The sequence below is a fragment of the Saccopteryx leptura genome, chromosome 7 (assembly GCF_036850995.1).
Source record: "Saccopteryx leptura isolate mSacLep1 chromosome 7, mSacLep1_pri_phased_curated, whole genome shotgun sequence".
NCBI lineage: Eukaryota > Metazoa > Chordata > Mammalia > Chiroptera > Emballonuridae > Saccopteryx > Saccopteryx leptura.
The window spans coordinates 4046344-4073094 of NC_089509.1; the positions used below are offsets into that span (position 1 = coordinate 4046344).

Here is a 26751-nt window from a genome sequence, read left to right on the forward strand (position 1 = left end):
TGCCCTGGCCGGGAATCGAACCTGGGACTTCTACACGCCAGGCCGACGCTCTACCACTGAGCCAACCGGCCAGGGCTGAATATGTTTTATTTTGAATAACATTTTATGGACACAGAGGTACTCCTGAAGCCTATCCATGAATAGCAGTCAAGAGCTCCAAGTTAAATTTTAAATAAGGAGAATAGTAGATTAAATTAAAACTATTCTCTTTTTATAAATCCCTGATAATTTTATAAAAGTGTTTTATACAAGTGGTCCTTGTTCAATAACCAGGACCTTGAAGAAGTAGGGACTTGACTGTGGGTCAGTTCCATGTGGCATAGCTGAGGTGGCTTCTCAGAGAATCTTCATGTATTTTCACAAGGTTTAGAAGACACTTCTATCTGCCAAGGTGCAGATTATTTGCAAAGAAAAAATTTAATATACAATTGTTTATTAGCCGTGGTTGGAGAGCTCGGCTGGTTAGTGCATTGTCCTGCAGCGCAGAGGTTGCCAGTTCCATCCCTGCTCAGGGCACACACAGGACAGACAGGAAGAGATTAATGTCTCTGTCTCAGGCTCTTTCTCTCATCCTTTTCTTCTCTCTAAAAAAAATTAATAAGTAAAACAAAATTGTTAGTAGAAGACGACTAATTGTTAAAATGGTTTAAAGAGGACTGTGAGGGGTTTAGAAATAGCAAATACAAAATAGGTACTTCGTGTGAATGGAGAGACAGGGTAGAGAGTGAAGAAACCTAGTGACTAGGAGAGCTCCCCAGCCCACCTCCCAGGATGAGATTCAGGGGAATGGGCAGGTTGCCAGGGGGACACGTGGCCTGCAGGTAGGAAGATGCTCACCAAGAAACGCAGGCAGAAGCTGCCTGTGGGACCTCAGCAATGGGAGTGTGGGCTGAGAGAGGAGCTGCAGCTCAACTGCACGGAGCCACGGGGCTCCCCACCAACACAGAATAATGGGGACAAGGAATGGAGAAGAGAAGGGCTCCCAAATGCCATCCTTCCGCAGTGCTCCTTTAGTGCCTTCTACCGTCAAAGCCTACCTTTGGGCCCTGGAACAAAAGAGAAATGTTTACAGCATCCAACTATGCGGCAAAGGATGGCTTTGGAGCTGAGACTTGCTCAGATATGGATAATTAGCACAATCTCAACCTCTGTCTTTCCTTTGAAAATTTCAGTTAAAAGTTAGATGCGCTGGACATCTACAAGAAGAGGTTTGGAAGATGGGGGCGGCACACGTATGTTCATGACTTACAGTCGTGTGAGCACAGCTTTAGATAATAATAGCAAGATGGTCACACATGTATGAAATATAAAATTTCTAATACAAATCTGGGCTCTTATGAGGAGTACAGTATCAGGTTTGTTTTGCTTTGTTTTGTTTTAATTTTTACCTGTGGATGATTATTTTCCTTGAAACATGTTTCTGGGAGCAGAGGTTTTCCCCGAGGGCAGTTTGTCCCCCACCCTAGCATTTCATGGAGAATCAGGGACACTGTTCAGCATCCTGCAGGGCAAAGTGATCCCCACCCCAATTATTTAATACATCAATTATTTAATATTGTCATTACATATTTGCTTAATAAAAAACAGTGATAGCACAACCACTCTCTTTTGTGGACCAATGCAATTTATTACATTACAACTTCTCTTACTCAAAAAGAGTGGAGTGCTCAATAGTAGACTTTCATTGGAAGTCCTGAAACAATTTGCCACTCTCCATAAATTGTGCCAAATAGACACATGCTACAATTCTCACAAAATTTCTCAAATTGTACCGAAAGGTTTTCTCCTGCAGTTTACTCTCCTCCTTTGAAGTGGTTTTAATTTCCTGCTATTAGTTTCTCATTTTATCTAATGCCTTAGCTCAGCTCATTACTCCAAGTCGGTCTTCCCTCAGGGTTACCCGTTCCCCACAATGACCTCCCTGATGCTGTAAGAAGGTCCCAAATTTCCCAAGAAAGTGAGCCGTTTGCAAGGCATTCATATCTGCCCTCATTGCACTAATACGGCCCAATTGCTTCTCTGTTTTAAAAAATAATGATAATTTTAAAATATTTAAAATGAAAAGATTGTGCTTTAAAGAAAGTAACTATGAGATCATTACAAGGTTGAAAGGACACATTTAGTTACATCTGATACGTCCAGTAGAAATCTCATGTTTTAATAAGAGTGATGAAATACCCTATAAGGCACCATCCACTTCAGGTGTATTGCCACATGGCGGCAATACGTTTGTGAATAACACTGCAGCCACCACAGCTGAGGGTCAGACCCTGAGCATGGACTATTCAGTGTCAGCTTCCCAAGGTGAGTGGCAGCTCAGGCAGCTCCAGAACATGCCCTTTGTGTTCTGGGCAGGCTTTGATATGCGTCTTTCCTTCCACATGCATAGGCAAATATAATGCTTCATACTGAAAAAAAAAATAGCAAAAACCAGTTCCACATGCTTTTGATAAACAGAAAGGCATGTGAATTTATCAGACTTTTAATTTGGTGTGATGACCACCAAAAAGAAGCAAGACAATCAAATAATATTTTCTTCATATTTTTGCCCAAAAGCTTAACTGTTTATAACCAGGGTTTGTCAATCTATGTTGTGTCAAATTTCAGTGACCTAAGACACAAATAACCCTGCAAACCTCACACCCTCTATAGGAAGCAGTGGTCCCAAGTTTGATAAGAGTCATAAAATGATCAGGACAAACACAAGAATCCCAGGCTTCTGACCAGAATAACTAAAGAACCAACATATGAACCGATAAAGATTTAGAAAATAATACATAATTTCTATTTCCATTAAATATTGATGTTTACAGACTATAAGAAATTTAGATAATGCAGAAATGAGAAAAAAAAATTACCTGTAATCTATTATAAAAATGTATATTTTCTAGTCTTCACTGTTTAAAGGAATATTCTTTAAAGATTGTATGACCACATTCCTTCTTCATTTCTGGATGCCGGTCAGATTGGTTTATAAGGTCCATTCTAATGGCCTCACTTTGTCTTAATCACTTCTTTAATAGCCTTACCTCCAGATACAGTCCCGTTCTTAGATACTCGGACTTTTGTGCTTCGACATAAGAATCCTGGGGAAGGACAAGTCACCCCCTAATACTCACGATTTTATTATTTGGAGACCACTTAATTTGCCTGCATCAGCTTTCTATTGCAAAGGTGCAAAAATAATTTTACTTTAGCCTTTCTAAGTTTTTATGGATGGCCTAAAAACTGAATTAACATGAGACATAGTAACAGAAAAATATCCAAAATTTGTTAGAGATTGCATGCAGAGGTACCTTAGATTATGAGACCCCAGAACACACTGAGCAGTTGAGGCTTATATGGCATTCTGGGCTATGGAGAGGGATCCAGGGATCTGGGATTTCAAAGAGAAAACAGGCGATTGACAGGTAGATGAGAAAGAGCAAACCTGTGATCAATGAATTCTTGCTGGGCCACCAGAAACCATGGGACACAGAGGGAATGCAACAGGCAGCTCTGCTAGTCCCCCCCCCCCCCAGTCTGTGATAAGGGGAGTTTGCCAAGGTTAATATTCTAACACTTCATTCCTGATGCAGGTTTTTCTCTCTGAATTGCTTTAGGCAGATAAAGAAGAGGGTGGGGGTTAAAAGTCCTCTCTGAGTCTATTGTTTCTTAATAACCAGCTTAAAAATTAATATCCAAAAAAGTCATTACTCGGGGTGTCAAAGCCCCACCGCGCTTCAGCCCAGCCTCTGAAACTCTGAATGAGAAATTTCACCTTCCAGAATCTCTGCTGGTTCTCACTCCATATTTCATTGGCCCAAGCCCTCAGTTCTGAAAATGGGTTCATTTATTTCAATTGTCAAGTCTTGTTTCAGAGGGGGATAACACAAATGGGCTCCCAAATGAGACCTGTATGTGCAAGTCAGTAACCAGGTATTTAATAAGAGACATTTCTATGCCAACAAGATAACAAACAAAGGTTAATGTTTAGAGGAAATGATCAATCAGGTTTTTGAGCCCCTGGAGCTGACAGCTAAGGTTGTTTTTGTCACGCTCACAGCTTCTTTTGCTGCAATGAGGCCAAGCAGTGACAACCTCATATTTTTCTTGGTTTGCAGTTTGAATGACTCTGGTAATATCATTCACTGGTTGATCAGGCAGATTTTCTATTTGTTTACATTGCAAAAGACATGGCAGAGATTGTTTAAACATAAGCTATTGTCATTTCACTGAAGTTTATATCAATTCACCTAGCTACATTTTGCAGAGCTTCATGGAAAAGGGCAGTTTTTGTTCTCAGTGATTCTAAGTCAGAGGATGAAATAAGATTTAAAATATTGGTTCAGGCCTGACCTGAGGTGGCGCAGTGTATAAAACATCGACCTGGAATGCTGAGGTCGCTAGTTCAAAGCCCTGGGCTTGCCTGGTCAAGGCACATATGGGAGTTGATGCTTCCTGCTCTCCGCCTCTTCTCTCTCTCTCTTTCTCTTTACTCTCTATCTCTTAAAAAATGAATAAATAAAATATAAAAAATAAAATAAAATAATTGGTTCAGAAACTTGCAACCCAATATTTAAGAGAAGTAGAAGAATGAAGATCCAGTCTAGTTTAAAGCTAAAACAAAATCTCAAAAAAGTTAATAGGACTGGAACTTAATATTCACATGTGTGCATTATAGTTTTTTCAGAAACACACTTTTTTTTCTCTGAAATCACCCTCATTTTTTAAAAAGTTTTTCCATTGATTTGAGAGAGAAGAAGTGAGAGAGAGAGAGAGAGAGAAGAGGCGGAGAGCAGGAAGCATCAACTCCCATATGTGCCTTGACCAGGCAAGCCCAGGGCTTTGAACTAGCGACCTCAGCATTCCAGGTCGATGAGCCACCTGGTCAGTGAATAAATCACTCTCATTTTTTTTAACTACAGATAACCAAATTACTTAATTTGCAAGTAATTATCATTTTAATACATTTGCCTTGTTTGTATAAATACAAGAATAGCAGTGGATCATATAGGCTTTTTTTAAAATTAATTAATTTATTTATTTATTTATTTATTTGTATTTTTCTGAAGCTGGAAACGGGGAGGCAGTCAGACAGACTCCCGCATGCGCCTGACCGGATCCACCCAGCACGCCCACCAGGGGGCGTCACTCTGTCGCGACCAGAGCCACTCTAGAGCCTGGGGAAGAGGCCAAGGAGCCATCCCCAGCGCCCTGGCCATCTTTGCTCCAATGGAGCCTCGGCTGCGAGAGGGGAAGAGAGAGACAGAGAGGAAGGAGAGGGGGAGGGGTGGAGAAGCAGATGGGCGCTTCTCCTGTGTGCCCTGGCCAGGAGTCGAACCCGGGACTTCCACATGCCAGGCCGACGCTCTACCACTGAGCCAACCGGTCAGGGCGGGTCATATAGGCTTTTTAAAATCTGCTTTGTTGGAATTTTTTATAAGAAATCTCAAGGTTGAATTTCTTAAGGCCTCTTGATGTTAAGAGACCAAAATACAAATACTTGACATCAGATTTTGCCTGCTGTACCTTAAGATCTGGGTTAGTTTTTGTCTTCTCAAGGACCCCCAAATATTTTGAGGCCTTTGTACCTGCCAGGAAGTGACCTTCTTATTCACCTGTGAGGCTGATTTCGTGGTCTCATTGGTGTTCATAAGTCAGTATCATTCCTTCAGGCTGTCTGATCATATCTGGGTTTATGGATGTCTCTCTCAAATATGATGTTCCGATTAATAGTTTTGTTACTATAACCGGTTTCTAACTGTGTCATGTTACAAAGAGAACAGATTCATATTGAACTTATGCAAATGGCCAAATTGCCATGAAAATAATAGTTCAGTGAGTTTTTAAATTCTGTTGGAGGGATGAGTGAGGGAGAAAAAGATAAATGTTTCAAACCAGTTTACAAAGGTATAATTTACCAAATTACTCTAAATCAGCTATAATTTAAGAGAAACAAGTTTCCTTTATTCTGGAAAGTAAAGAAAGCAATCAACTATATTTTAAACAAAAAAATGCTAAAAGTTATAATCATCCCCAGTTCATTTGGTTTCACTTAATTAATTCATGTTTATCATCATCTTGTGTGTGTGTGTGTGTGTGACAGAGACAGAGAGAGAGACAGAGAGAGACAGATAAGGACAGACAGACAGGAAGGATGAGACATGAGAAGCATCTATTCTTCTTTTTGGCTCCTTTGTCTCCTTAGTTGTTCATTGATTGGTTTCTCATATGTGCCTTGACTGGGGGGCTACAGCAGAGCGATTGACTCCTCGCTCAAGCCAGTGACTTTGGGCTCAAGCTGGCAACCTTGGGCTTCAAGCCAGTAATCTCTGGTCTCAAGCCAGTGACCATGGGGTCATGTCTATGATCCCACACTCAAGCCAGCAACCCTGCACTTAAGCTGGTGATCCTGTGCTCAAGCTGGTGACCTCAGTATTTCAAACCTGGGTTCTCTGCATCTCAGTCTGATGCTCTATCCACTGTGTCACGAGCTGGTCAGCCTATTGTCATCTTTAGTTGGATGTTTTATGAAGCCATTCTTCACTTTTTTAGAGTTTTGCAATCTTCATTTGGTTTAAAGGTATGAGATTAAAGTTTATTTGAAACCTGTACTTCAGAATAAGTCAGAATTCCCTCAGTGGATCTTTTTAATGATAAAAGGTATTTGCAAAAAAACAAAGTAAAACAAGAACTGTCTATAAATGACAAAAAAACCCAAGACCTTAAAATGGCATAACTAAAGATGTGAATACAATGCAAATGAAAAAGAAATGTGCTTTTCTCTGTAATGCACAACATTTTGATGGAACTATAATTGCAATTGAAAACATATCAGGATATATCAGAATTTTAGAAATTTCATAGTTTTGCAATAATAGATTAATAATACAAGTTTTTTCATCATTTATTTTATAGTGCTTTCTGTGCAATGCAATGTAACAAATACACCTAATTAGTTCAATATTTCTTTTTTATAAGAACAGAAATCAAATCTTGTGAGGTAGTACAGGTCAAGAAAAGACCCTATTTAGAATTTGAATTTTTAGAAGTTTGTCAAACATATCAAAAGGTTTGGATAAAAAAATGGGAAGAAGACATGAATAGACACTTCTCCCAGGAAGAGATACAAATGGCCAACAGATATATGAAAAAATGCTCAGCTTCATTAGTTATTAGGGAAATGCAAATCAAAACTACAATGAGATACCACCTCACACCTGTTAGATTAGCTATGATCAACAAGACGGGTAATAGCAAATGTTGGAGAGGTTGTGGAGAAAAAGGAACCCTCATTCACTGTTGGTGGGACTGTAAGGTAGTACAACCATTATGGAGGAAAGTATGGTGGTTCCTCAAAAAACTGCAAATAGAACTACCTTATGACCCAGCAATCCCTCTACTGGGTATATACCCCCAAAACTCAGAAACATTGATACGTGAAGACACATGTAGCCCCATGTTCATTGCAGCACTGTTCACAGTGGCCAAGACATGGAAACAACCAAAAAGCCCTTCAATAGAAGACTGGATAAAGAAGATGTGGCACATATACACTATGGAATACTACTCAGCCATAAGAAACGATGACATCAGATCATTTACAGCAAAATGGTGGGATCTTGATAACATTATAAGGAGTGAAATAAGTAAATCAGAAAAAAACAAGAACTACATGATTCCATACATTGGTGGAACATAAAAATGAGACTAAGAGACATGGACAAGAGTGTGGTGGTTACCAGGGGTGGGGGGAGGGAGGACAGGGGGAGAGTTAGGGGGAGGGGGAGGGGCACAGAGAACTAGATAGAGGGTGGCGAAGGACAATCTGACTTTGGGCGAGGGGTATGCAACATAATTTAATGACAAAATAACCTAGACATGTTTTCTTTGAATATATGTACCCTGATTTATTAATGTCATCCCATTACCATTAATAAAAATTTATTTAAAAAAAAAAAAAAAAAAAAAAAAAAGGTTTGGACATTTTACTAAAAAGATCAAATCATTATGAAACAATACTTATCATTATGAAACAACACTTAATTATCTATTTTGTTAAGAGACAATAAAAGATTTCAAAGACAAATACAAAAGGTTACATAATTATTAGAAAAACTTTAGTGCTTGCTATTGAGGTGATTCAGTTTTCCTAAGTAATCAAGGACCTACTTAAGACAACATAAAACAGAGAAGTTCATTTTGATAAAACACAGAATCTTTGCTTTCCTAGGCAGAACAGTTTATATAACCTTGTTAAGAATGAGCCAACCAGTATAGGGAAACTGTCTTTTTAACAGAGAGAGAACAAAATTCTAATTTTGCATGACCTACTTTTGATATTTAAATTCACTTAATTAAAATCCATTCCAATCTTATTCATCTTGACCACATATGAAATTTTCTTCCTCAAGATTCCATTTCATAAAACTTCTACAACTTTCATTGTCATTTACTCAAAAATTTATTTCCATAATTTATACTTTCTTTTATTCAAAACATATACTATTCTTTCATTTCAACTTAATTAAAATTCTTAACTCTAAGATATCTTAATTTCTAGTAAAAACCAAAAAATAAGAAATTAGCTTTCTTTAGACTGGCACACATAAATATAATTCATAACAATTAGAAACATAGATTCTTTAACTGGCAAATATATTTTATAAATTTCAGAAGCACACTCTTTTTTAATAAAGCATAAACATGTTTATTGTGTCTTTTTCACTTTTAAATCCCTGTATCCCCCACTTAAAACAAAATCATAATGGTTGGCAGCCAATGAAATTGTTGGGGACCCCGATCCTTCCATCCTTCTGCTTGAGCATTCTTACTCTGTTGCTTGAGCGTTTGTACTCTGTTGCTTCCATCCTGAGGGTACATTGGCTTCTGGAACTGTAGGCATCATAGTCACATGCAAAACTGCAGAAGAGAATAAGCAGAGAAGGCAAAGAAAGTACCCCTGCCAGCCCAGATGCCTTCATTCAAGGAGCCTTCAGCAAGTCCACACAGTGTTTCTACCATGCCATCCCTCACAGGCCAGCCAAGTCTCCTGGCTTTAAACATCTGCAGGGGAAGTGAAGCAATGTGGTCACACAGTTGACATTAATTGGAGTTCCTCTACCAAGAAAGGTAAGGAGAGTTGACTTTGAGTAGGTGACTTTGGTGTTCCTGCCAAAATATCTTTGAATATTAAGGTCAGTATATGGAAGTGATATAGGAAGTGGTAGAGCCTGACCAGGCGGTGGCACAGTGGATAGAGCATCAGACAGGGACACAGAGGACCCAGATTCGAAATACCTAGGTCGCCAGCTTGAGAACAAGCTCATCTGGTTTGAGCAAAGCTCACCAGCTTGAGCCCAGCTTCACAGGACTGAGCAAGGGGTTACTCGGTCTGCTGTAGTCCCCTGGTCAAGGCACATATGAGAAAGCAGTCAATGAACAACTAAGGTCCCGCAACAAAGAATTAATGTCTTTCCCTTCCTGTCTGTCTGTCGCTATCTGTTCCTCTCTCTGACTCTCTCTGTCTCCCTCACACACACAAAAAAGAAGTGATAGGATTTCTATTTCAGTTTCAAAGTAGGCAAGCCCAATTCTGACATCACCATTAGAGCAATGCTCTAGATTTGTGCTGTCTGACATGATAGCCACTAGCCATATGTGACTATTGAGCATTGAAATGTGGCTAGATTAAATTGAAATATAGTATAAAGGCAAAGACAAAAAATCTCAATAGTTTTAATATAGATTGCATGTTTCAATAACATTTGTATGTATTGAGTTAAAAACATAATATTCAAAATAAAATGAGTTAATGTCTTTCATTTTACATTTTTTATAATTGATATATACTATTACATTAGTTTTAGGTATACAGCATAATGATTCAATATTTGTATACATAATAAAATGATTATAATAAGTCTATTTAAGATGTGTCACCATAATATTTTTTTAGGTGAGAGGAGGAGAGATAGTGAGACTGACTCCTGCATGTGCCCCAACCGGGATCCACCTGGTAACCCGTCTCTGCCTGGGGCCCATGTTCTAGTACTGGGATACTTTTAACATCCTGAACCTGAGACATTCAGACTGACCAAGCCACCCTTAGTGTCTGGGGGCACACTCACACCTATCAATAAGCTGCTGTGGGAGGGGCAGAGGGAGATAAGAGGGAGGGAAAGGGGAAGAAGCAGATGGTCATTTCTCCTCTGTCCCCTGATCAGGGGTAGAACCCTGGATATCTATACACAGGGCTGACAATGTATCTATTGAGCCACTGGCCAGGACCTCTGTCACTATAATTTTTTTTTAATAGTTTTATTTTTAATGGGGCGACATCAATAAATCAGGATACATATATTCAAAGAAAACAACTCCAGGTTATCTTGTTGTTCACTTATGTTGCATACCCATCACCCAAAGTCAGATTGTCTTCTGTCACCTTCTATCTAGTTTTCTTTGTGCTGCTCCCCTCCCCCTTTCCCTCTCCCTCTCCCCCCTCCCCCCGTAACCACCACACTCTTATCAATGTCTCTTAGTTTCACTTTTATGTCCCACCTACGTATGGAATAATGCAGTTCCTGGTGTTTTCTGATTTACTTATTTCACTTCGTATAATGTTATCAAGATCCCACCATTTTGCTGTAAATGATCCGATGTCGTCATTTCTTATGGCTGAGTAGTATTCCATAGTGTATATGTGCCACATCTTCTTTATCCAGTCATCTATTGACGGGCTTTTTGGTTGTTTCCATGTCCTGGCCACTGTGAACAATGCTGCAATGAACATGGGGCTACATGTGTCTTTACGTATCAATGTTTCTGAGTTTTGGGGGTATATACCCAGTAGAGGGATTGCTGGGTCATAAGGTAGTTCTATTTTCAGTTTTTTGAGGAACCACCATACTTTCTTCCATAATGGTTCTACTACTTTACATTCCCACCAATAGTGACTGAGGGTTCCTTTTTCTCCACAGCCTCTCCAACATTTGTTATTACCTGTCTTGTTAATAATAGCTAATCTAACAGGTGTGAGGTGGTATCTCATTGCAGTTTTGATTTGCATTTCTCTAATAACTATCAAAGATGAGCATCTTTTCATATATCTGTTGGCCATTTGTATTTCTTCCTGGGAGAAGTGTCTGTTCATATCCTCTTCCCATTTTTTTATTGGATTGTTTGTTTGTTTGTTGTTGACTTTTATGAGTTCTTTGTATATTTTGGATATTAGGCCCTTATCTTAGCTGTTGTTTGAAAATATCATTTCCCATTTAGTTGGCTGTCTTTTTATTTTGTTATCAGTTTCTCTTGCTGAGCAAAAACTTCTTAGTCTGATGTAGTCGCATTCATTAATTTTTGCCTTCACTTCTCTTGTCATTGGAATCAAATTCACAAAATGCTCTTTAAAACCCAGGTCCATGAGTTTAGTACCTATGTCTTCTTCTATGCACTTAATTGTTTCAGGTCTTATGTTTAGATCTTTGATCCATTTTGAGTTAATTTTAGTACAGGGGGACAGACTGTAGTCCAGTTTCATTCTTTTGCATGTGGCTTTCCAGTTTTCCCAGCACCATTTATTGAAGAGGCTTTCTTTTCTCCATTGTGTGTTCTTGGCCCCTTTATCAAAAATTATTTGACTATATATATGTGGTTTTATTTCTGGGTTTTCTATTCTGTTCCATTGGTCTGAGTGTCTATTTTTCTGCCAATACCATGCTGTTTTGATTGTCGTGGCCCTATAATATAGTTTGAAGTCAGGTATTGTAATGCCCCCAGCTTCATTCTTTTTCTTTAGGATTGCTTTGGCTATTCAGGGTTTTTTATAGTTCCATATAAATCTGATGATTTTTTGCTCCATTTCTTTAAAAATTGTCATTGGAATTTTGATGGGAATTGCATTAAATTTGTATATTGCTTTGGGTAATATGGCCATCTTGATTATATTTATTCTTCCTAACCAAGAACAAGGTATATTCTTCCATCTCATTATATCTTTTTCGATTTCCCTTAACAATGGTTTATAGTTTTCATTATATAAGTCCTTTACATTCTTTGTTATGTTTATTCCTAAGTATTTTATTTTTTTTGTTGCAATCGTGTCACTATAATTTTTAATATGACTACCATAAAGTTTTAAATGGGATTTTTATTATATTTATATTATGCAGTTTTGATCTAGATTATCTATCACCCCAAATATGCATATTTTAGTTGCATCCTCTATTTTTTAAACTGTTTTTATTAGGAAAAATTTTAATGTTTATATTGAGATAACAGCAGTAATCATAATTAGATATATTTCTTCCCATTCTTCAGTCATCACTGATAAATTTGAAATGCTGATTTTTGTAACATATTTATTAAGCTATAAATTTGCTTAATATTCCATGCTAGTTGGTGGTTCTTGTCTCTCACATACATTTGCTACTTTTCCAATCTTTACTCAAGAGCCAAGAAGCCCACATGATGTTTAGAGATCTGTGAGCATTTGTTCCTCACTAAAGTGAATTTAGCCATAAAAGCACCATATACATGGCAGTAGAGTTGACAGTTTTTCTATGTGTGAGACAAGCAAGCAAAGCAGTTTGGAAAAGAAAGGTTACTCAAAAGGAAAAAGTTAACACACACGTGTACCCACTTCCTTTCTTTGAAATTATAATGCCCTAATAATTTTGTTATTTTTGCATTGAGGAGAATAGACACATAACTAAATATTGCAGTGTGGGGACATGCAATTCTGAAATTATTCAGAAGTGAAAATCATTTGAAAAAATAATAATCATTGGATTTTGTATCCAGCTACTTCTATCCCTATTTAGATTAACTGCTACTATGTTTTCTCGATAATGCACACGAATGCCCTTGATAGCAATTACTAATCTTGAATATTGTAATGAAAGCATTCACATAAAACATTAGAAAATCTACTTCACTAACCTTCTTTGTTGTAAATAAATTAGAAATAAAGAAAAGAATGTAATCATGTAAATAAAAATCAACATAATTCTACCACCCAGAGAGAGCCGGTATTTTGCAAATTAGTCTGTTCTATACCTACTTATTTATAGAGGTTTATTTGATTTATATGTGCAAATTTGTATTCTGTTTTCTTTATTTGTTATTATGTTATAAATAATTTTTATGTTTACCTTAAAATTGTTATTAGTGATGAAAAAAGAGTATAGTATGTAACGTGGATATACCTACATTTACCTATGTCTGTGATTTTAGACCCAGGTTTGTATCTGTAAGGTATTTTTCCCCCGCCAAGAAGGAAGAAACAGGTCTCGGAGTCACGAAGTGTGGTAAGTTCAAAAGGCTTTATTCAGTACAAAGCATTCCCCGGATGAGACTCACTGGCCTGGAAGATGGTCAGGAAAATCGTGGATGGAGAGACCGTGTGGGTATATTTAAAAAAGGGGTCCCTCTAGGGAAGTCGGGCTAATATGACATAGTAAAATCTCACTGGCTGACAGTCAGTTGCTTTTTTCCAAGGATTCCTAGAAAGTTTCTTTTGACACGCTTGGCTGTGGGCGGTCCTAGCCAAAGTTCGCGGGCCTGGGTTCCCCACGTGACCATCCCCCATTATCCACCGACCTTACATTCCTATCTTTTTGTGTTAATAAGGGGCGCTGCTTATTCATCTGGCTACTTCCTGCTGAATAGGGGCGTCGTGGGGAGGGGGAGATCGGAAGGTGGTGGTTTTGAGGGCTGTCAGGAGGAACATCCATTTGGTCATGAGTTGAGAAACTTCGCTGGTGTGGTTCTGTAAGAATTAAAAAAAAAAAAGAGGCGAAAATGAGTTATACGCTGATAATTAGAAGAAGATTTAGGTAGGATAGGGCAGCCCAGGTAAAAATAGGTGGCTGCTATTAGGAGTTAAGCAGGTTGTAAGAGGAGAGATTTTTGCTTAATTTTTCTTGCAGACAGTTCAGATTGAAGCTTCTTTTATCAGGCCAGTCTTACTGAACAGCATTGCTCTCTGCTTCAGCTCACTCTGGTGGCAGGTTCCTGGTGGGAGGGACAGGAGCAACAAGAGGGTCTGCATGGCCCAATTTTTTGGTGAGCCACAGACGAGTAAGGCCCAGTGGTTCTGACTCCCTGCAATCCTGTATGGGAGCAAGCTTGAGGCGAGAGACATGATAGCAAGGTGTTTGCCCTAGGAGCTTAGCTGCAGTAGGAGTAGTCAGTATTACCGTATGGGGTCCCATTCATCTGGGCTGCAGGGAGCCAGGCTGGAGCTCCCTTAGAAGAACGCTGTCTCCTGGTTGGAGGGGGACCGCTGGCTGTGTTTCATCTGGACCCCCTATGGGAGGAAGGGTCCGGTCCGCGTGTTCCCTGAGAAGATGGTGAAATAAAGACAGAAAGGGGAGGTACGTGGCAAGAGGAGGTGGGTTGACAGGTAAGCTGTGATTGATTAGGAATGGCCTACTGTAAACCAGCTCAAAGGGGCTAAGTCCAGTGGGGTTTCGCGGGGTTGCCCTGATTCTGGTAAGTGCCAGGGGGAGGAGGTTTGGCCAGGAGAACCTGGTCTCGATGGAAAGTTTGGTTATCTGACCCTTCAGGATGCCATGGGCCCTTTCCACCTTACCTGATGATTGAGGGTGATAGGCTTTGTGGAGTTTCCAGATGATGTTGAGAGAGGTGGCAACCTGCTGGACTATTTGAGCAGTGAAGGCCAGGCCATTGTCTGACTGATTTAGTCGGCAGTCCAAACCATGGGATGATGTTTTCAATGAGAATGGAGGCAACAGTGTCTGCCTTCTCTCAAGAAGTGGGAAAGGCTTCTATCCATCCTGAAAAGGTGTCATCAAAAGTTAAGAGATAATGGAGTTTTTTGTGAGAGGGCATATGAGTGAAGTCAGTTTGCCAATCCTGGCCTGGCACGTGCCCCCTCAGCTGATGAGTAGGGAAGCAGGGGCGGAGTCCCCCTTGTGTAGAGGTTTTGGAACAGACAGCACATGCTGCGTGCACCTTTTCAATAGTCTGCTGGAGGCCTGGGAGGAAAAAGAGTGGTTGTAAGAACCGATAGAGAGCTTTGGCCCTATGTGTAAGGAACAGTGGATATCAGAAAGGAGAGTTTCAGCCTGTCCTTTTGGTAAGGCAATTCTAATACCAAGAAATATCCATCCCTGGTTGCACATGTCTCCATCCTTTCTGAGAAGGGTCTGTTCTTCCTCAGGAGTGTAGGAAGGTTTCAAGGAGGTGGAGAGAAACATGAGAGGAGAGGGGGAGGTTCCCAGGGGGAGGTTTCGAGCTGTCGTGTCGGCCCGAGCATTTCCCAAGGCCACCGGCTCCTGAGAGGTTTGATGGCCCCTACAATGTACCACAGCCACCTCAGCGGGAAGCTGTAATGCCTGTAAAAATTTAGAAATGAGGGTAGCATTGATTATGGGGGAGCCCCTGGTAGTAAGGAAGCCCCTTTCCTTCCAGAGGGCAGAGTGGCTGTGGGTGATAAGAAAAGCATATTTAGAGTCAATATATATAGTTACGCATTTTCCCTGGGACAGAGTGAGTGCCCGCGTGAGGGCAATCAGCTCTACTTTCTGGGAGGTGTTGCCCTCTGGCAGCTATTGAGCTTCTAGGGTGGAGGAGGTGGTGACCGGGTTAGGGTGATCTGTGGTAGTGGGAGAGGCTTTAGTCAGGAGTGGTAGGAGTAGATGGGAAGATGCTGTCAGCTGGATAGTGGCTCCGAGACTGTAGAATGTCTCGACCCAGAAGGAGTACAGGGCACGATGGCATGACTAAGAACGAGTGTGAAAAGGGGATTCCGTCCAAACTGCATGTCAGAGGTGGTGTGCAAAGAGGAGAAGAAAGGGTCCCATCCACTCCCATAACCGAGACCTGTGAGGGAACTAGAAGCCCAGAGTATGAAGGCAAAACAGAGAAGGTAGCCCCCGTGTCCACAAGAAATGATATGGACTTACCCGCTACCTGTAGCATCACCCATGGCTCAGAGAGAGCAATGGGGGTCTCCGAGTCTGGGCCGCATCAGTCGTCTGTGAGACCTAGGAATTCAAATGATGGCCTGCCTGGCTGGCTTGGTCTCCCATCTGAGTGGCCTGTCCCCCACGTAGAGATGTCGAGGATGAGCCTGCTGCCAAAAGGGGACAATTGCTCTGCCAGTGACCAGGCTGCTTGTAGTTAGGGCAGGGCTTAATGGGCGGCCTCGGGCAGGGGCAATGCCGGGACCAATGACCCTCCTTGCCACACTTAAAGCAAGCTCCTGGTGGGGATCCTCTTGGCGGCCCGGACCTAGGTCGAGCACCCTCTGTGCCTCACCCTTGTTGCTCTGTTGGCCTTAGGGCCGCCATGAGAGCCTGGGTTTGGAGCGATACCTTCTGCTGCATGCAGGCCTGGCATTCAGCCTCAGCCTCTTCTTCTCGACTGTTAAAAACCTTAAATGCCATGTTCATCAGGTCTCGGATAGGGGTCTGGGGGCCCTCTTCTGCCTTTTTAAGTTTCCTCCGAATGTCCGGGGCAGATTGGGAAATAAAGGGAGTGGCTAATACAGTGGCCCTGGCATTGGAGGTAGGGTCTAAACGAGTGTGGAGGACCATAGTGTCAGTGAGGTGATTTAAGAAGAGAGCCGGATTTTCCTCAGGTCCTTGAGTAATTTCCCTTAATTTATCATAGTTAACTACCTTTTGTGCTGCATCCTGCATGCCAGCTACAAGACATTCAATCATTTGGTCTCATCGTCTCCTACCTCTTTGATACGTCTGGTAATTCCAGTTGGGGTCCATGTCAGGGACCGCCTCTGGGCCCACCATCATTTGAGGGTTTGAGGCATGGACCTTATCTGCATGAGCTCGTGCCGCCATCCGGATTTGGTCCCGTTCATTGGGGGTAAGGGTAGAAGACATAATAACATAGAGATCATGCTAAGTGAGGTCATATGCCTGAGTGAGATATTGGAATTCCTTGGTATAGTTGGTAGGATTAGAAGAGTAAGACCCCAAACATTTTTCAATTGCAGACAGATCAGAGAGGGAGAAAGGCACATGAACCCAAACAACTCCTGCTCCGGCCACCTCGCAGAGAGGGCACAGGAGGTTGGCTTCCTCTTGTGGTCTGGAGTGAGATCGGGTGTGAGCGCTGACTGGAGAGGAGAGAGAGAGAGCATCATTTGCAGGTGGGGAAGCAGGATCTAGCGAAGGGAGGGGAGGAGTCCGATGGGACCGAGGGAGCCGAGGGAGTCTTGCAGGAGGGGAAGAGAGTTCCTCGGGGGAGTCAAAAAAGGAGGAGAGATCTGGAGCGGAGGGTTTAGCTGAGGTTTCTCTGGCCAAGAGAACGTGCGATGTAGAGCGACCGGCACAGAGTTTAGGACGAGAACACAGATGCCAAAACCCCTGAATATAAGGGATTTCTGACCACTTCCCAGCCTCCTAGCAATAATTCCATAAATCAATAAGGATATTAAAATCAAAAGTCCCTTCCTGAGGCCACCTGGTCTGGTTATCCAGCGGGTATTGTGGCCAGGCTACGCTACAGAAGATTAGTTTCTTCTTTTTCAGGGAACGATCAATGTTTGAGAGATTCTGGATTAGGCACCCCAGGGGTGTTTTAGAGTCAGATTTGGATCCCTTTGCCCCCATAATCACCCTCAGTTCTCAGAGAGGTCAGACTTGAGTATTAGCATCCTAAATACTCAAGGTCTGGCCACAGATGGAAAAGGTAAAGTGGAAATGCTCCAGACGTCTCCAAAAGCAAATGCACTTGGTCGGAAAAAGAAGTTCCTGATGCAGCTGCGGTTTTGGACAGGGATTCTCAGAGGAAAGAACTGAGGCGGGGGGAGGCTGGAGGTGGGGAACTTACCACACCGTGCGCTGAAGTGGGTGGAAGGTCGGAGGTCCTGGTTCTTTCTTGGAGGGAAGGGGAGAGGAGCGGTCCTTGCAGACTTCTGACTCCTCCCGGGTTTTCAGCACCAAAATGTAAGGTATTTTTCCCTGCCGAGAATGAAGGAACAGGTCTCGGAGCCACGAAGTGTCATAAGTTCAAAAGGCTTTATTCAGTACAAAGCGTTCCCCGGATGAGACTCACTGGCCTGGAAGATGGTCAGGAAAATTGCGCACAGAGAGACCGCTGGGTATATTTAAAAAAGGGGTCCCTCTAGGGAAGTCGGGCTAATATGATGTAGTAAAATCTCACTGGCTGACAGTCAGTTGCTTTTTTCCAAGGATTCCTAGGAAGTTTCTTTTGGTGCGCTTGGCTGTGGGTGGTCCTAGCCAAAGTTTGCGGGCCTGAGTTCCCCATGTGACCATCCCTCTATCCACTGACCTTACAGTATCATTATAAATAATGTTGCTTATTGTATAAATCTTAGTCCAAATTAAAATTATTTCCTGAATATAGCTCTCTAGAAGTGAAAGTAAAGTACTAAAAGGATCATTAATATTTTAAGCTTTTGATTTATATTTTTAAGTAGCTTTGTGTAACATTTGGGACAAAATTAAAGAGCATTTAAAATAGAGTTATAGCTTCATCCTGTGCCTTAAAATTAAGAGCTTATCAGTTCAATCACAGCTCTATTTTTTATGCCTTTTTACCCCCAGCACCCTCTTTGCAAAAGCCAAAAACAAAGGTGGGAGTGTTTATCTTTGATACACAGAAAATAAGCCCAAAATAGAGTCAGAAGTAGAGACATAGAGAAGTAGAAGTAGTGACCAGAGGAGCGGGAACTGGGAGTTAGTTACTAGGCCAGGCAGAGGCCAAGTCAGGAGATAGCCTCTGAGGCCAGAAGTCGCATGGGGCTCTCTTGGGATCTCCATTTACTGGTGGGTGTAGGCAGCCAGCTCAAGGGAGGCCAGAGGAGAAGGCCATGTGAGAAACCACTTTCCAGCCTGCCCTGTTCTTTGGCCATAAATGGGGCATTCCTTCCAACTTAAAGATGCTTCTCTCCTGGGTGTCCCTCAAATAACAACCCCAGGAAAATAATCTGTATTCTTGAAGTTCTTCAGCAGAAACAAAGTGTTGCCTATGTAGATCAACTCCAAGCATCTAATCTACCTTAAATTAAAAAACAAAACAACCATCCTTTATCCCAATCCTGCTCTCAACCCTACTCCTTCCCACTGATCCTCACCAACACAGATCAAAGGGCACTTGATGAACTCCTGTCACATGTTGTTCCAGCAGCACACACTTAATTTCAGCTGTGATGACACTGTCCAAGTTCCCTATCCTAAGATAACGCAGTCTCAGGGCACAAGAGCTGAGACTGCTTGTCTCCTGGGTTCTGTCCCTCCCAGCAGGGCCCCGCCTGGCCCATATGACCTGCTTAATACATAGCTGTTGCATAAATCAACTCGAGAATGTAGGAGACTCTCTGCCCACAAACATAAAAAAAGAGTTTGAACTTGGGCTCCTGCTTTCCCTGAGGTTGTGATTTGGGAAAAGAGCTTTAGCTCACAGTGCAGCCTTTCCCTTATATGTGCTGACAGCATGCTACTCAGCCCTGTAGTTTTTCAGACAAATCCAATTAGAAATGGTTGTACTCATTTGGAAAATCAAGAAATGGTTTTAAAATCTTTCCCCACAAATTAGATTGAATCAAGATCATTTTACCCCCAGCTTATAAATGCTTGATTGGCTTTGTTTGGTGCCTCATGATTGAAACTCAGCTCTGTGCTGCTACCTTTATCTTTTCCACTCACTGGGGTGTTGCGATGTCTGGATGATGATTAAAAACAAAACAGACACCCGCGATGAAAACACTCTGTAAATAACAGTTCAGCACAGTGCTATAACTCTTGGAAATGCCACATTTAGGGAACTCTACAACCAGTCAAGGCAAGCAGAACATCCGACTGGGTCTGCTGTCTTCCCCTGAGGCCTTAAACTTTATTTTCTCCTCTGTCATATCTGTCATATCATCTTCGCTCAGGACCAGAGGAAGGCATATGTCCGGGCTTGGCAGTACAGCATGTGAGAGGTACCAGCAGGAGCAGACTGGATGTGCATCCTTCACCTCCCTCACCCACCTGTGTGATCCCTTGCTCCACCTACTGCCTTAAGCCCCCAGACTTGATTTAAATGAATTTACCTTTGGTCAAGGACTATTCCAAACTGATTCTTAGTGTTGAACAAACTCAAAAGGGTCTGGAATCTTTGCTAGAAATCAATGATAAAGATTGATTCGGGATCTTAGTGTTTGCAAAACCAGGCAATACCCAGAGTATTCTTGAGAAAAAAGAAACAAGGAGATGGATCAGGCCTGCAGTCTCAGACTCTGGTAATCCTCTGGACTGCAGTCTCGATGATAGATCTCAGACGGTCTGGATCACACATGACAGATGAACAACAGGTGTAAACATTCCTTCCTCAGTCCTTCAGAAGGTAATTCAGGAGTTACCAAGAGGTTTTATGTACATGCAGGCATGTAACCAGAACTTGGAAATTCAAAAGCTCAAATTACCAGACTAGTTGAAAGGAAACTGGAATTGTCTCCTCATACCTCAACTTACTGGATTTTAGAAATTTACCATCTCAACTAAAGTGACCTCATTTTATTTCTCCACTCTTTCCTTACTATGACCTCAAATCTTTTTCCTACATAGTAGTTCACACTTTAAATGCCCTACCCCAGGTGTTTTATTCTCTTTTTCTATTGAACATACCAGGCAGTATTGGCATTCTTGGGTGCCCAGTGTAGAGGTCTCAGGTCCCAGACCCATCAGATGGATTTCTGGTCTAGGCACCCTTCTGGCTGAAGCCAAGCCCTACTACCTTCCACCCTCACATCAGAGGAACAGTGGGGTTTAAGCACGTCCTGACAGATTGCTAGGTGTGGGACACCTGCTTTTCACCTGATGGGTATACGGGGAACACGGACCAGAGCAGCAGGTGTAGCAAAACCATATATGTGACCGTACTGAGGTGGAGGCTGCCAGAGCCCCAGAGCCACCCTATGTCTGAAGTTGCCGCATCTCACACATGTCAGTTTCACTGTAAATCTGGAGGCCATTGACCTTGCAGTCCTTTCACGTGCATTTTGTCTATAGCTTCTCTGTTTTCAAAGTATGATGTAAAGCAGAGCTGAGGGTATCTTTCTGGTGCCTTTCACAAAATAGCTATGTGGCTTTAGTACTAGCACAGGCAGTAGGTGATTTTGGGTAGTAAAATGAATCCAAAGGAATGTTCTTGCCAAACCAAAATAACTAGAAGAAGATGATGGAGTGAAGGCTCTGTTAGCCACAACCTATGGTTTGTGTAACCAACACAAGATTGGCAAGTTAAGTAGAAATCTTAACAGGGAGTGGGTCCCTGGCAGAGAGGTAAGGCAAAGGTAAACTTAGTTGAAAATTTTGGGCACAGAGTTTGCTGCTAAGGTCTAAAGTTTGCCACATACATCCATGACCATAGCTGAAACAAGCAAACAGTTGTGTTCAGTCATAGAACAGAAAGCCATTTATGAATATCATTCTTCCCACTTCTGCTGGCTCCTTGTTCTAGTCTAGTCCATTATTGCATGTTCTTCTGTGCTGTCTAAGGCCTGTCTAACATAACCCATGGCTAATGAACAGGAGATGATGAATTCCAAGTTTAGGAACCCTTGACAAACCCGGAGACATTAGCTCGCCATGTAATCCATTTCAGTCTGTTCCATCTATCATACACCCACACTTAGACCATGAAAGTGCTTTCTGCATTGGGTCTACAGCCTGGAAATCATCTTCTGAAACTGCTCCCTGTCTCTGACAGTCCCTCTGATTCTCTCTGCAGTCACATGACAAAGATTTATTGATACGGCGTACTCTCTGTGAGATGCGCCTTGCCCGCCAGTCTCCAGGGAATCGTGGTAATTATGCTTTCAGCAAGACCTCCTTTGTAATGAACCTCCCTTCTCCATGCAAGAGAGCTTTTAAAACCCATCATGGGTGAATTTTATTGGATTTTTATCAGAGTTTAACAAAATTCAAAAGTGGTGGCAGCATGTCCTGGATGCATTTGGAAGGATAGTGCTGCTCAGAACCTGTGTTCACTGAGGAAGGGAGTTCTCTTCTTGGTGGGGGGATGGGACAAAAGTTGAATTACTAGATTAAAAAAGCATATAGGCACAAAGATATACTCTTCACATTTTGCCACTCTTTGTTTTGACATGATTTTAAAAGTAAATGGTCTTCTTGTATTATAGAGTTCTCTTCTAAAGTATTAGTATACATTCCCTCCAACACTGTTTTGGGAAGGGCTCTGAAGTCACAAATGATGTTATTGGAAAAGTTTAAATAGTCCGTCTTAATTTTAGAAGTAGCACTTTTTCATTTAGCTAAATTTTTCTTCTCTCTTTTTTGGGGGATAGGTTGGGTATTGGGGGTTACTGCTGGTGGCCACCAAGTGTGGGCAGGAAGTCCATGCAGCAGCTGAACAGTTTGAGAAGTGCTGGAGTCACTCATATTCTCAGAAGGGTTGAGTCAGATTTGGTGCGGAAGGTACTTCTTGTACACTCATCTCTCCTCTTCTACTTGCCTTTGGACTCACATTCAGGAACATAGTAGGGCCGTGCTTTACTAACAGAGTTTTGGACAGCTCAGACAGGTGGACGGGCTACCAGGGCACAGCATGAAGGAAAGGTGAGGGAAAGAGTGGGGGAGCGGGGCCTGCGCTGGACCAGGGAGACCAGCTAAAGACATCCCCCAGGGCCTTTGAAAGTTGTCCTGCTCCTGCCAAGAAGGCTGTTGATCACCACACACAGCCTCACTTAACCAGTGAGGATCCCTGAGGCCTTTATCCGGAGTTCCCTCACCAGCTTCACAGTATTTGAGGACATTAGACACTAAGTAGAATGGAGTGAGTCTGAGAAAAGGAGCTCCTGGTCCTCTGTGCCTCTGGTCAGATGTCAGAGAGCTGGTGGAGAACCAAAGTTCCTCTGGACCCCAAACGCCCCTTAGCTTCTGTGGACCCAGAGGACACTCAGAGAATGGCTAGAGTTGAGCTAAACATTGGATTTAAATCAATAAGGTGTTGGGGTCCAGAATGAGGGTCCCAAGAATGTGTCATCCTGGATGCCAATTATTTCAAGCTGAAGTCACGTGGAGGCCAAGAAACTTAGGAAGAGTTTAGTTTTGATTTGTTTTGTCTGAACTTCCCCTTCCTTCTTAAACAGATTTGGAGAGAAAAATCTGTGTTGAGAAGGGAATTACAATCTTCTTAGTATATTGTCTTTAACACATATGAATTAAGTGTGGTAGATAGGATGAGTCCGTGCAAAAATCTGTTTAATAGATTCTTCTCCGCCCCATTGTTTCAGACTTATATTGCAAGATTTTTTTCCAATTTCTTTCAATAATGCTTTGTAGTTTTCAGTATATATAGATCCTTTACATTCTTTGTTAAGTTTATTCTTAAGTATTTTGTTGTTGTTGCAATTGTAAAGGGATTTTTTTATTCATTTTCCAAAGTTTCATTGTTGGCATTTAAGAAAGCAATAAACTTTTGAATATTGATTTTCTATTCTGCAACTTTACTGTGTTGTTTTATTGTTTCTAATAGTTTTTTTTTTTGTGGAGTCTTTGGGGTTTTTTATATACAGAATCATGTCGTGTACAAAAAGTGATATCTTTATTTTTTCTTTCTTGATATGGATGCCTTTTATTTCTTTCTCTTGGCTGACCGCTCTGGCTAACACTTCCAGAACTATGTTGAATAAGAGTGGAGAGAGTGGGCTGCCTTGTCTCATTCCTGATTTTAGAGGGAAAACCTTCATTTTTTCACCATTGAGTATGATATTGGCTGATGGTTTGTCACATATGGCTTTTATTATGTTGAGGTACTTTCCTTCTATATCCATTTTACTGAGTAATTTAAACCTAAATAGTTGTTCTATCTTATCAAATGCCTTGTCTGCATTTATTGATAGGATTATATAATTTTTGTTCTTGGTTCTGTTGATGTGGTATATTACGTTGATCGATTTATGCAAGAATTTGTTTGCCACTTTCTCAGCTACCTATGAATTGCCTATTTCCCTTTTGAAATCCCAAACCCATTATCTCCCTTTTTTTTCTTTGTCCAAAATGTCATTTATAGCACATTTGGTCTCACAGATTTTGGAACTTGCATGTATATGTGAATCTCCCGTGCATGCACATCAGAAATTTGAATTTTTCCTATTTGTCTGCTATATATTGTTTGAATCATTTGACAAGCTACAAGGATGGAAGGGTTAATAGAAAAGATTCCTTGGCCCCACAGGAGAGAGGGGACTTCTACCTAACATCTCTGTGATGGCTTTCCAACCATTTTCCCTCTACGCAGCCTCTAATTTTGGGTACAGCTTTGCTATGGTGAATGTGTTACCAGTGGAGGTGATACTGACCTCAGGAAAAGAAAAGGGCAGGAAAAAGTGTCTGCTGTCTCCTGGCTTCACTGGAAGAGCGTTTGTAATTCTACTTCTTTCAGAAGATAGCCCACCTCAACTGATCTGCTGCCAGTGGAGATAGGTTCATTCTTGAAGGGAAATCTACCAGAAATCAAACAGAAGCAAGCTAACACAACAATGACATACCATGAGCAAGTTATGTGTATCTATTTTAAATAGTGGCACCCAGTACAGAAAACGCAGGTATCTGAGGCGGTGGCTAAAACCAGTGTCTTTCATGTCAGATACACACAGCTCTGTCTCTCATTGTCCCTGCCAAACAGACACAGGGCTTCTATGAAACTGCTAAACTTTTGTAAGCTCAGTTTATATGTTCTCTAAATAAATGCAGGTATTATTGTGCAGAATATATGGCATCTGTATATAAATGCTCAGCTTCCTGCCAGGCACAGTGGGAAGTATAAACTCTCGGCAATTATTTTTTTGAAAGATAACATAAGCTTTACCCTTGGCACATTAATTAACTTTTGAGGATCTAACTTACAGAGAAGAAGTCATCTAAGCAACTATAGCAAATAATTAATGCAAGAATCTGCTCAAAGCAGCCTACTGGATGAGTGAATCATTAGGAATGTATGATGGGTAGAAGTTTGTTTGGAGATGAATGTGTCTTGTCAGAAACATAAGACAATGGTTGGACCTAGGGAGGTTTTTCCAGACTTTGAGGTATTTTGAAGCTCTAGGACTTGGAGCTGTATCTAACTTCACTTACCTGGTCACCTTAGTGGAAAGTTGAATTCAGGCAGCCAGTCAAGCCAGGTGCTCTCCTTCCAGAAATACCTGACCCTTTTTGCCTAAGTGGTATTAGAAATGGGTTGCACACCATGAAAAGCAGCTATTCAGGTCTTGCAGGGAAAGACTTATATGGAATTGATGTGTCTATGACTGTATAGATGTGAAGATTGTGGTATACTTACCAGAGTAACTTTGCTGCATTAATGCAGAGATCACTTTGGTGTCTAAAAGTGGTGAATGATGATGGTGGAAAACAGCATGTGATTGACTATGAGATTTGAGATAAAAATTCCAAATGTTTTTGTATAAAGTAACACCCTATTCACAATTTACAAGGCATCCCCTGCTTTGTCCTCATTCATGGAGCAGAGTGGCCCCAACACACAGCTCAGTGGAACACAGATGCTTAGCTCTTTAGTTCCCTGGAATTTTCCACTTCAGAAGCTTGCTCTAGACATCCACATCAAATAAATGTGGACCAGTTCTTCCTCACTTGTGCAAAGAGTAATCTCCTTCCTTTTCCCTCTGGTTCTAGTCTATGCTCAATTTGTATCCCCTACCTCCAGTTCTTCTACCCACCCTCCTCTCTCCATGTTTCTGGAAACATTTTTCATGAATTAAATATCTCGCCAAAGTCACTGTACTGCCTCTCAGTTTAGATGATAACATTAGGAAACATAAATGGGCTTTTAAACTCTGCCTCACGTTCCCTGCGCCCTCCTTCCCCACTTAATGTTCGAAAATGTCAAGTTCCCTGGAACTCCGCAGGAATGCCATTTTGGCTAATTTATCCAATCCTTTGCACACCCATGAGCAGTTTGCTGAGAAGACTAGCTGGGCACCCCATTCCTTCCCAGGAAAGTATCACCTCCCTTGTGCAACCTTTGCTCCCAGAGTTAGAAATAACACTCCTCTGGAAGCTGGTGTCTGTCACTCTTCCAGCACATTCCACATTATAACAAAGTTTTTTTCTTGTGTATCTCTTTAAAAGTTATGCCACTGCTTTGCACACAGTTGACTGTATTTATTCAATGACTGGACATGATTATTTTTTATCTCTCTTTCTCTAAAAATATTGATGCTTTTTGTCCATCATCCCCCTCCCAAGCCTTTGATGGCCCTCTTTACAGGTAGAACTGTGATTCTTGCCACAGGAATGAAAACCAATCTTGTGGGTGTATATGAACAAAGCTGACACATTTTTTTTTCTTTCAAATCTTGCACCAAGTATAGAGTGACCCTGAGATTAAGGTCAGCTCCAGGTGGCTGTTTATATCAGTGATTAAATTGCAGAATAAGGAAAATGGCTTTTACATGTTTGCTTTTTGTTGTTTTCCAGGGCAATGTCACTTTTTCCTGCTCTGAACCTCAAATCATCCCTATCACATTTGTCAGCTCCAGCCACAGCTACCTGCTGCTGCCCGGCACCCCCCAAATTGATGGGCTCTCTGTGGGTTTCCAGTTTCGAACATGGAACAAGGATGGTCAGCTGCTGTCCACAGAGCTGTCCGAGGGCTCAGGGACCCTGCTGTTGAGCCTGGAGAGCGGGACCCTGAGACTCGTGATTCAGAAATCAACGGAACGGGCGGCTGAAATCCTCACAGGTACCATCTGCTCACAACCTCTAAGTTGAGTTGCACTACAGCCAAATC

At 41.6% G+C, this 26751-nt stretch overlaps 1 protein-coding gene across 3 annotated transcripts in view; it reads left to right on the forward strand.

The window, feature by feature from the left end:
- CNTNAP5 (contactin associated protein family member 5) overlaps window positions 1-26751 on the forward strand; it is an 855485-nt gene that overhangs the window by 403874 nt on the left and 424860 nt on the right. For all 3 annotated transcript variants that reach the window (XM_066345536.1, XM_066345539.1, XM_066345538.1), the window contains exon 8: window positions 26439-26703. In XM_066345536.1, the coding sequence (XP_066201633.1) occupies window positions 26439-26703 (265 nt within the window). The remainder of the gene's footprint in view (window positions 1-26438; window positions 26704-26751) is intronic.